General features: G+C 43.0%; 1 protein-coding gene across 2 annotated transcripts in view; it reads left to right on the top strand.

Annotated features, from left to right (window-relative positions):
- Positions 1-9,879, top strand: part of LOC148813839 (insulin receptor-like) — a 107,475-nt gene extending 97,596 nt beyond the window's left edge. For both annotated transcript variants that reach the window (XM_088907426.1, XM_088907425.1), the window contains one exon: positions 106-9,879. In XM_088907426.1, coding sequence (XP_088763552.1) covers positions 106-460 — 355 coding nt within the window. In that variant the 3' untranslated portion in view covers positions 461-9,879. The remainder of the gene's footprint in view (positions 1-105) is intronic.
- Positions 9,880-12,171: the final 2,292 nt, after the last annotated feature.

Below are 12,171 nucleotides of genomic sequence, written 5' to 3'. Positions count from 1 at the left end.
TTTCATCAATTTGAACAAAACGCAGCCGGTTTAAAAAGACGAAAGAGACCTGGGAGGTGCATGCTCACTTTCCTCTGCCCTTTCTCGCACGGCTCCGCCCTGCAGACACAACCTGATGCAGATGTGCTGGCAGTACAACCCCAAGATGCGGCCCACGTTCCACGAGATCATCGAGATGCTGAAGGACGACCTTCACCCCAGTTTCCAGGAGGTGTCCTTCTTCTACAGCGAGGAGAACAAGCCTCCCGAGAGCGAGGAGTTCGACATGGACTTCGAGAACATGGAGAGCATCCCCTTGGATCCCTCCTCTTACTCCCAGAGAGAGGAGAGCCTCGGCAGGGACAATGGGCCGTCGATGGGTCTGAGGGGCAACTACGAGGAGCACGTGCCCTACACACACATGAACGGTGGCAAGAAAAATGGCCGTATCTTATCCTTACCCAGATCCAGCCCTTCCTAACATTTCCTCTTCAAGTTTTACTCATTTATAATTATTTTATCATTATTGTTTTACAGAGGCCCTACAACAGATCTCAGGACTTTTTTCTTTTTTTTTCCCTCTCTTGGCTACTACAGCACGATGACACCATACGTTTTACCTTTTAATCATCCGCGTCACCTTCTCGACTTCTTTCTTCATGCGTTTTTTTTTCCACAATTGCCAAGTTTCCAGACTGGTCAGTGGAATTAACTTTGAGCAGAGTAAGCTAAACCAACCAGTTACCGAAAGGCTGCTTGACCATAACCCCCTCGGCCTGCTTGTCCTTTCGCTTACGGCTCGAGGTTTGTGTTTTTTAGAGGAAGTGGCCTTGATATCTGTGCCCTAAAAACAGAAGTGTCTATAAATACTTGTGTTCATTTCCTTTAAAAAACAATGACAAAACAATTTGGAACTGTGGGATGGCATAAACTGTCTCTTAGAACAAATATCATCTACTTTTTGAGGAACTTTTTTGTTGGCCTGTTTGTCCTGTTATATTTTTATGCAGAATTCCAAACTTCACTCAGAGCCCTTGAATCGTTTATTTTTTTTTTCAGTTTTTTTTTTCTTTTCCATTTCATTTGTGTTTTTCTCGCATTACGGCTGAAGGATATTTAAAAGTTTTCTTTTTTTTTAAAGAATGGACAAAAGAGTTCCTCGGATTGACCAATAGCTGCTGCTTTGATATATATTTTTTGTGGGTATAGAAGATCATATATATATTGTTTTTTTGTACATAGTTGATATTTTGGTGTTTTTATCACAGAGGCTTTGCTGATCTTAGAGGTGTTTTTACATTTCTCTCTCTCTTTGTATTGTTCCCAATTCAGAAGTCACACTAATTATTCTTTGAACCTTGGACGCCTGCAGATTACCGTCTGTTTCCAAGCCTGTGCACAGGGTCAGCATGTGTTGGGTTCTTGGGCTGCTCTTTAGCTTCCAGAGCACATGTTTTTGTTTAAGACCAAATAAAATCTTCACTTTCAGCTAAAACCCGAACCCCCTTCACAGAGCGTTCACCGGCGAGCTCGTTTTCCTGCACAGAATCACACTGCTGTTCTGGAATTCCCTCTGTTAGTCTGCATGGACTATTTATTTCAAAGTCTTTAAAACGAACAAATTGGGCTGTTTTGCTTTTTAACTAGTGATGAACCTGCACTGGTGCTGGCTAGCATTGCATTAAGAGCAGTTAGATGTGCTTATCCCATTAAGTAGCTACAGGGCAAGTTGTTTTTCATGTTCTACACAGCAGTGCATGAGATTGAGATTTTATTTGGTCTTAACGTTGAGATATCCAGTTAGGCAGCCCATGGCCCTTTTTACTTGCAAGCTCCAGTTGACTGGCTAAGCTCTCGTCGGACAGTTTGGTGAGGAAGTACGGGGTTGCGTTCCTGTGAAAAGCTCAGCTCCTGCAGCACTTCACTAATAATTTGAGCGAGGCCCGTCAGTACCTCGTTATCGTTGACCGCTGTTTTTACAGATGTTGGAGAAAGTGCTACACCCACTTAGAGAGCCCTGTCGCCCTCTTAGAGCTCAGTTCAAACTGTTCTGTAGCATCCCAGGCTCTCGGTGATCAGGTTTAAGCGGTATCGCTCACATTGAGGTAGGCAATGAGGGTGCCTTTGTGTGTCTCCTCATTTCTTTGGATCACCCCTGACAAGGACAAGACACATTTCCGCCCCGAAATGTTGATGATTGTCACCCACTGGGGGAAGAGGGGTCTTTTTCCTGGCCAGTCCCTCAAAAAGCTGCTCGTTGCTTGGTCTGCGCACGCAGCTCACAGGGGGTAGGATGGGGTGTTAGGTGTTTAAGAAGCTCCTGCTGACTTGGAGGCTTACAGAGGGTTGTGAGACCTTTATGTTGGGGCAGGTGGGCTGACATGAGACCCCTGTGTTGCGGGGAGCTCTGTCAGTGCCTGCTGTATCACCTGACCCCCCCCCCCCCCCCCCCCCACAGGATCAGGGCAGGTGGGAGGGTGCAGCACTTTTTCTGAGGTCTGACATTCCAGGACTTTGCATTTGTCTGTGTTCCACTTGCTCTCTCCTTCTCGCTGCTGCTACACTACACTGGTCAGACAGGAGGGCAGGAAAAAATGTAGAATTGCCCCCCCACCCCCCCTTCCCACTTTCTCACCTGCTGCAAATGTGATTGAGTTTGAACCGTGTGGACTCTGTTCATTTTCCTCCTCTTCCTGCCAGTTTGTGTCTGTCTGCCTGGTTAATTCCCTATCAGGTCTGTCCCCGCTGGTTCCAAAATGCCAGATTATTTTTTTTTTTTTACCTTTCGTCAGCTGGCGCCACTGGTTTGCTCCTGCTTCTCGCTCTCTCGGGGAGCCGCTGAAAGAAATATCGAAACCCAGTTACACTACATACCTCAGGTTCGAAATGTTTGTCGCTCTCTTTAACCTGCACTTTCTTTCTCTTCCCGTTTCTCTCTCGGCCCACGTTTCACGACACCCACGTACTGTCGGCCTCAGATTAAGGCTTTGGTGCTCACAGAAACAAAGGAATGACATTTGAAATATCATTCGAACAACACAACAGTGACAGGGTGCATGCCAGACTATGTACACTCTCCCTCTTGCAGAAGAGACAAGGACCCACCTGTCGCATCTTGGCTGTTTTCCTTTAGAAGCCTGTGTTTTTCTGTGGAAATCTGTAGGAAACCTGTAGAAATTAACCTGGAGCAAGGAACAAAAGCTGAGCCATAGGCACATTCAGGCATGTTCCTATAGACCTTTACAGACAGAAAGACATTCCTTTGAATTTTTACCAAATGCAGATGATTTGTCTGGGAACTGTGACTTGATCGACACGTAAGCATGTAAAAAGCATACTGTAAGTCTGTAATGTGGCTACAAATACTGTATCTGGTGATCCAATCTTTGCAAACTAAATTGCCCTTTACGATTTCCACTGAAAACAACAGGTGTTCCAACAAGACAACAGAGTACATTTTTATGTAATCATAAGCTTTACTTTTCTGGAGGGCAGTATCTGTCCATCACTAAGTTTCACCATGAAGAAGGGACAGGCTCAGAGGGAAATGCACAGGAGCTAAGGGGAATTGAATGTAGTTTTCGTTAATCAGCAATTTGAGCCGTCTTTTTTTTTTTTGTTTTGTTTTGTTTTGTTTGCAGCGATGTTGGCATTGCGCAGCAGACTTGATTGACACAGTGTATTTTTCTTGGGAAGTGTGTAAATACAGCAGCCTCTGAATTGTGCCTTTCTCATGTTAAGGGGCTCTTCAACTATTGAGGGATGTACCGACTGCAAGCTTTTCTTTCTTTTTTGTGTTTAAAAGAGACATTTATGTAAACGTATCTTATTTATATATATATTAATTGAGTGGGTTTATGCCTCCTACTAGATTTGGGTTAATCTGTCTTTGAGGTAGACATCCATCCTGCAAAGAGCTTTGAAAAATGTATTGTGATACCTTTCATCTGTAATAGAGGACTTTTCTCGATATCCAGGAGGGAGTCGTAATGTCAACTGCTCACAAGTGGAATTTCACCAGCTGGGGATGGGTACGTGGGGGGGTGGGGGTGATAGTGAAGAAATTCCTGTTTTGCACCATGCAAAGCACAGATTGGAAATACTGTACCTGGGTTGTGTTTGTGTCCTATCGTAAGGTTGATACCGCAACATTGGCTTGAAGAATTTGCAGATATGGCTTGCAAATTTTAGCTACCTGTACACGGAGGGATATCGAGAGAAACCTTTAATGCAACAAGCCATTTGCCAGGCTAATTTATTGAACCATACCTCGAGTGCAATGTGGTTGGGAGCTCTTTCACAAAAGAATTCACCGATTTGCTCAAATTGGAGCCTACTACGTCGATGTCTCCAATACAGTGTTTGAGAAAGCTGAGCCTAGTTTCTCATCGGAGAACCTCAAGTGTTCTTGCAGCTGTCTGAACAGTAAGAGGTGGAAGTGATGAAAAGTAGTCTTTTTCTTTTGAGGCACTGTTCCCTGACATGCAAGCCTGACTTCAGTGTGTGAGAGCTATGGTTTAATAAATTTCTGAACTGGCTACTTTTTTTTTAAAGAAAAATATTGTCATTATTTTGGAAGCAAAAGATCATGTCTACTGCACTTTGTGGACAGAGCAAGTTTCAGGGCCACAGGTACAGAGGTAATACACAATTCATTTTTTTTGTTCTATGGCTTTGTAAATAATGTGTAATGATAATTTTATCGTGTATGGTGCCTAGTTTTAGTTAAAAAAATTAAGAAGAAAAAAGCTTTTCACTCTAAAGAAACACCCTTGCAGCTCTTCTTACACTACAACACAAAAAATTTAAAAAGAAAGTTCTCACGATTTTGTAATTCAGAGGATTGTCTTATATTTGGAAAGACAGAAATTAATATTTTATTTATTTTAATACGATAGAAATCACTGTACAAACCCAGTTTGCATTATATTAAAATATAAAAAAACTAGAAAAAAGTTTTAAAAAGGTATAAAGCATGTGCATTTTTTATAAAGTAAGGAGGAGCAATGGAGAGAGGGGGAGGTCGTGTGATAAATTTTTAGTTTCTGTCTCAGCACAGTCTACCTCAGCGTGTTGTAAGGAAGTTGTGAAAATACAGTAGAAACGCAAAGCGTCTCTTGTGGCGTCTCACAGTATTCCGATCGAGGTCTTCTGTAAACACAGAGAGGTCCAGCTGTGGGGCCCTGTTGCTGCCCTGGACGAACAGCACTGCGAAGAGGCCGTCGGAGAGCAGCTCCTCGCTCTGCAGCTCTCTCCAGATGTAGGTTTTTTTTTCTGGGGGGGTGGATGGCGATACTATCTATACCTACTGGTTTTGGAGTTTTAAGCGAGGAGCTGGTGAAAGCTTGGTCCCATCAGAAGATTACTAGGGGAAATGCTTGAAATAGTCAGGCCTCGGACAGGTTTCTTTTAAGCACACTGGAACTCTTCGCAGTCCTTTCAAAAGAAGGGGGAGAGGGTAGGGGCTTAAGTCGTAAAAATGTCCACGTTTACCCCTTAAGCTGGTAACTTTAGCAAAATGAGTCCTATATCGATTTAACTTTTTTTTTTGCAATGTGAGCTGTTATTGCTGTAATGGTGCAAACATTCTCCTGTCCACTAAGGTCCTGTTCTCTGGATCATAAAAGGTTTCATCTGTCCTTGGAAAGCACTATGAAAAATCAAGTAGTTTCACTTTCCTGTTGCGTTTGCTGTTACTTCTGCTTTTGTTTTGTCCTAACACGTACTAATTATCTGTGATGAACGTTGCCAAACTTTTTAAAACAAACATTGCTAATTATTTCTGATGCTATTTTCTGCTTGGCTCATGCTTAAGAAGAGTATTCTTTTGGAATGCTCTGTGGGGCGGTTATGATGACATTTAAGCACAGGAAATGCAAAAGAACAGAGCCAAGGGGCAGCATTTTAAGATGCTTGGTAACTTGTTGAAATTTGCCAAGGGGCAGTATTAGAAAGCCTGGAATTACATGTATTTATACAGTAATTAAATAAAACGTTAATTTGATGTGTGCATAGTCTGGCTAAGGTGTTGTCTTGTTGGTATGATTTTCTTAAGCGCACTATACGGTTTTGTTCTTTTAAACTCTTTCCCTATCCCCAACCAAAAAAACACGTGCATAGAGGTTGCATAATAACTCGTCTTGTGTAGCAAAGATGTGAAGGCACAGGACACAGGAGTCCCCAGACACACCATCAGGGTTTGTACGTTTCATTACAGGGCTGCTACAGCACGGTTGTCCATCTGTACAGAGTGCCTGAAAAACAAAAAGTCCATCCCGAGTCCTGCACTTGTCCCGATTTTCCTTTCCCTGTTGCCGGACGATCATCCCTGGTTTGCCTTGGGCTGCTGCAGGAGGGCCATGGTCGTTGTGCCGTCTCGCTGCGCTGGCGTAGATGGTCCTGGGCAGTCCTGGTGCAAGGGGCCGTCTCTGTGAGCTGAGGAGTCATGAGGCTGCACCTCTGGGTTTTGCAACCCGCGAAGGCGAGGCTGAACAGGCTTCTCCAGTTTAAGCGGCGTGCCGCTTCCAGCTCGGAGAGCAGGCCTCGGCCGCGATAGTTTGCAGTGCTGCAGGCTTTGAAACGGTCTCGATGTTTAAGACGCCCCTGGGCCCTGGGCCGTTTGTAACACTACGACGTGGTTTCCACATGCTCTCCAGAGGTCCTTCTGAAACGACGGGTTTCTCGGAACCCTGTAGGCCGCACGGTGTGCGGATTTGGAAGCCCGCTGCCTTCGCGGTTTTGCCAGGACTCCCCCCCCCCCCCCTTTAGAGATCAATCAGAATGATCCGAATTAAAGCAGGTCCCTGGCTGCTGCCATCTGCCCCGTCGTCCACACGCTCCGTTCACATAACAAACGGCTCACCCGCCCCACGCACTGGAGAAGGGCACAAGTGGCCATGCCCCGGCTTGTAGAGAGTTTTGTTAGAAATGGAAGCCATACACCACTGAAATGAATAAGTCAACTTATTTTTGCCACACGGAAGGGTGGGGCGGAGCAGATCACGTCACTAAACCAGGGTGCGTCGTGCCGTGCTGACCGACGCAGAGCGAGCCAAACGCCAGTCCGTTTTATCTCACTTGCAAAAAGTTGCTGGGACCTGTTTTTGAAAGGGAGCTTCTAGTCTCCCAGCATTCGCTTTTAAGCATTTCAAGTTACTTAACCTTCAGAAAAAAGAAGACTTATCATGCTCTGGTCAGTCTCTAGAGTGTCACGTGATGCACCCCCACCTGTATGACTCATGTTTCAGTGGACAAAAATTAGGCATCTAATGTTTCGTTGACAAAATGGAGAAAAAAATTGACTCTCTCAAGAGGAGCCCTTTGATGCGCGATTCAAGAAAGGCAACGCTCTTGTTAGTTTTTGTCTTTTTTTCTAGTTGAATTTTAATTTATGCCTTTTAACTGTGAAGATACCAAGAGCTACCAGGCACTTAACTCTGAGGGGGTTGGATTTCTCTGTCAGAATCTGCATGGCCTCCCTTAATGCTGAAGACTGGAGCAAAGTTATTTCTGAGACCGTTGTACCCGGACAGTCTCGTGGGCCATAAAAAAACAGCAACAGGGTGGCAGGTTAAACTGCTGCAGAGCACTTCAAGGAGGCTCTGCAGAGGGAGCTCAGTCTGGCTGAGTCTTGGGTCGAGTGTCCATGACTGTTCCTGCCCTTCTCTCACTCTTAATAACCAGCATACTTTTTGCTACCTACTGGTAGGTCTTAGTAATGAAAAGAATGTTGCAAAATTACAGATGTGGAGCACTAGGCAAAAATTCTTTGAAACAGTGTGACTGTGACCCAGTTTCTGAGTTGGACTATCCAACGCTCAGAATTCCCAGGATTGGGTGCAACTCATCCCTCCTTTTGGAATTAAGGTGTTTGCGGAAGTACTGGAGTATTAAGATGTGATTTTTTAAAAAAAGATTTCTTTATATGTACTTAAAAAAGGCCAATTGTAGGGTAGTTTTGTTTTTTTTCTGCTTGGCTCCTTGTTACTGTATATGGATATGTGAATGATTTTCAAGGTGAAAAAGGAGCAGAATCTGTCTCTACTTGGCTTAACCTGGCTTGCTTTGTGTTTCCAATCCAGGATATTTCTGAATTCTTTGTCTTTTAACTGGCACTTAGCTGATATGTTTCATCCTCACTTAAGTTTTATGCACAATCTTACCCCCTGCCATCATCTCCAGCAGCACAAGTCTTAATCTACACTGTTCAGTAGTGACTAGAAGCTGTCTTGAGTTTGGGCAGCATTTGACAAAATGTCCACATGGTGTAAATATAGAATCCACAAAGAGCACTTTGATCCCAAGTTTTATGCAACTGGCTGCCAAATAAAGACAACTTGACAAAGCAAGCTAGAATTGTAGCACAGGTGGAGATCAAGGGATTCTTTTATTGTTAAATGAGTATTACTTTTACAGATGTTAATTTCTATTTTTTTTAGCCAAAATAGGGAAACCGAATTAAAGTATGTTTCTGACTGTAAAACATGTTTCTGACTTTGTACATGATTAAATTTAACAATGTTGACGATGTTGTAGAAGTTTTACTAAATAAGCCAAGTAGATGTCCCTTTGCTTGCGTTTCCCCCACTGTTCCTTCACCTCCCTGGGAAAAAAAAGGTAACAGCAGAATTTGGTGGAACAGTTACCTGTGCAAGGAGTATGGTACCTTCTTCCTCACGTTTGTAAGCACTTATCCCACGTTGAAAGATCACAGATTCTGAATTTGTTTTCCAGAAAGTAAATACCCAACCGATCTTTTTGTAAAATCGTCCAGGATTCAAGTTCTGATGCGAACTTACGGCAAAAAAAAATGGTTACAATACTCCTCAATCCCAAGACTTGATTCCTGAAAAGGTTTACAACGTTTTTACATGTGAAACTGGAACAAGACCACCATTTTTTTTTAAAAGTTAAAAAATACATTACGTACCAGTGAGACCTTAACCAGAAGTATCAAAACTTTGAGGTTTCTCCCCAACTGAACTTGGAGGTTTTGATATTAATGGTGGCCCTTGAGTTACTCTATAAACACATACTTAAATGAAATTATGCAAACACACTGGTGTATATGCAGTATATACACTTGAAATGCTTGTTGTAAATATACTTCTTATGGGTTCAATGTAAATGATGAAAAAACGTTTCCAATGTGTTAAGCACAATGTCTTATTGGTATGTGAATTTAACAGCTGTGCATATTGGGTATGCCGCTAAAATATACTGCTATTTCAACTGAATGGTCTATTTCAACAGAAACATATTTCTTGTGAAATGCTACAGTCTGAACGAGGGCAGAGCAGTGTCATTGCAGTAAGAGTGTGTGACAGATCAGCACGTTGGCACCTTCTGCTTAATCTAGCCATGGCTGTGTCCTTATTAAACCTGTAATGAGTACTGCTTTGAGCCTGACAGTGTGATCTGGCAGCAGGCCAGTGTCTGTAGTGCTGTAGTGATCAGGGCACTTGGTCACCTGGTATTCTCAGTGGTCTGCTCCAGTTTACACGTGTATAGCAATGGGCTTCGAGCCCTGTGTGGTTGCGTTATTGGTTAAGGTTTGCAATAGTTTCACTTTTTATCTGTCTTTTATAATTTTGCTGCTTATTTTCTTCTCTGTGCACAAAGTTGGTCCCAGAAAGCTGTGCGTAGTCTTGCAGGATACTTCTTGTTTAACTTATATATATATGTATATGTATGTGTGTGCATATATACATATATATACAGGATCAAAAAACGCCATGATTAATTATCGCTTGACAAATTTTTTTCTATGTTTTCGAGCAGAACCAAGCAGTGACGTGTACAGAACATGTTGGAATGATATGAAAATAAATCTTGCTGTGTGTAAATTATTCAATAATTAACTGTTTATATTAAAATTATGAATAAAATTATCGGAGAGTACTTGGCTTGTGATGATCCTTTCCGTGTAGTGTGTTCTCTCCGCGGGCTGTGGACACAACACAGCCCTTCTGCTGCGTCTTTGCCCAGGATCTCGTCGCCTACTGGTGGAAGAAGTGGGATCCCCTTCTGTATGTCCAAGGCTTTGTGATCCTTTGGAGTGAAAAGGAATTATGCACTATGCACTACTGACTAGATTTTTAGGCCTTTTTACTCTTCGTAGTTCTGTAGCTGTCTTTTTAACCATTAAACTTGTCCTATAGGAATCCAGGTCCTTAAGGATTTTCGTCTGCTGGTTTTCTTTCCGTCTGGGCACGTAATCACCTTGATCTGCTTACTTAGACTTTTTTGTACTTGAAGTTTAAAGGTTTAAAAAAAACCTAGACCACGTAATTGTAATAGTTTCACCACACAGTACTTTAGTAGTGTAGTGTGTACTCCGTTCCATTTCAATTTGAGATGAGATCACTTTATTGGCCATATACAGTTTCTTGTATTAGGAATTTGTCTTTCTGCATACCCCAACTTGCTCTCCATGTGACACACAGACAGGGAGAGAAGCTGGGGGTCAGAGCGCAGGGTCAGCCATTTATACGGCACCCCTGGAGCAGCTGGGGTTAAGGGCCTTGCTCAGGGAACCAACGGAGTAGGATTCCTCTGCTGGCCGTGGGATACAAACCAGCAACCTTCCAGCCACAGGCGCAGATCCTGAGCCACAGAGCCACCGCCCTTTAAGAATAAAGACTTGTAAGACTAAAAAGGTTCAGTTCCTACGCTGACAGGCTGAAGGATTTGAACCTTTTTAGTCCTGAACAGAGAAGACGACGAATAAACAGATTCAAAATCCTCAAAGGTGTTGACAAAGAAAATCCAGCAGATTTCTTCAGAATGAACAATGAAACACAAACCAGAGGACACAAATGGAGATTGGGTGGAAGTGTATTTAAAACTGATTACAGGAGACACTTCTTTACTCAAAGGGTGGGGGGAGTATGGAACAAGCTACCCCACTATGCAGTTGAGACTGGTATTTTGGCTTCTTTGAAGAAGTGTTTGAAAGGGATCCTTGGCATCAATTAACTAGCAAAAAGGCTAGATGGGACAAATGGCTTCCTCTTGTTTGTTACCTTTGTTCTTATTAAGAATGCTTCTTTCTTTTTTATTTGGAAAGCTCCATCTGTTTGTAATGGGCACAGATGGGAATAATATTCCGTCAATCATCTTTTTTCCTTCTAGTTAAGTCCACTTGCTTACATTTCTGCTAACACCTGCCCTGGCACAAAGTTGCATATCACAAACCTAAAATAATTTTTAAAAAATAAAATCTAATTAAAAATAATATAGAAATTCTAAAAAAAATACATACGTTCTGTCGCTCTGTTGCGTGCAGTTAAAACTTTAAATCCCCAAAAGGGTTTTCGAGGATTTTTTAAAGCAAGCCTGGTCTTCACGACTCCGCTGTGCCAGCGGGCTGAAACTGTGCGCTTCTGACGGAGCTCTTGTCAGCAGCCAAGACGACAGACCCGTGCGGGATGCTGTACTTACCACAGGGGGGCGCTGCTGCCAAACGCTGTTCTGCGTTCATCGTCGCATTTCTGAGAAGAGGTTAAGCCGACGCTTCCTAAAAGAACAGCGGCCCTGTGGTATTGACTGTGGTTGTGTCTTCTCGACTGCAGGGCTGCAAACTATTCTTTAGGGCGTCCCACTGCGCTGTGTTCAGCATATAAACATATATATATATGCACTTTCTTAGTCTGTTTTTTAATTTTCTTCTTGTAAAAGGAACACTGCTTTTGCTTCTATTGCATCCCTGTACTTGTTTAAAAGCTCGAATAAGTTAAATGGTCTAAAAAAAGCAAATTATTTGATCCGGGCCTGCAAGAAGACTGAAAGCAGTGTGACTTGGGTGTTCTAGTGCAGAATGGATTCACCTCGATGCCCTAGACTATGCCTATGAAATGCCTTTGTTAGTGCCCCTAGAAAACCAGCAGTTTCTGCGTTGGGATGGGTCTTGTATGCATCTACGAATCCGAGACAAGTCGCGTTCCAACAGCTCTTCTCATTAGAGTTACATCACTGGTTTATTGTGTCAACCAAAGCTTCCTCTGCGGAGACGGTCTGAACAGCTGACTGGTGCTGCTACCATCTCCGGCAAAGGCTGTGTGAGTCAGGGAAGCGTGAATGAGGGCAAAACCCAAATTCACCAGGTGGGTAACTGTGTAAAGCAAAGCAAGTTTGTTTTTGTTTTTTCAAATTGCTGCCAGGTAACAAATAGCACCTTTCACCTAGCAAAAC

Source organism: Atractosteus spatula, chromosome 28 (assembly GCF_055471065.1).
Source record: "Atractosteus spatula isolate fAtrSpa1 chromosome 28, fAtrSpa1.hap1, whole genome shotgun sequence".
Lineage (NCBI taxonomy): Eukaryota > Metazoa > Chordata > Actinopteri > Semionotiformes > Lepisosteidae > Atractosteus > Atractosteus spatula.
The sequence above is the reverse complement of the archived record's forward strand: the minus strand, read 5'-3'. Positions and strand labels throughout refer to the sequence as shown.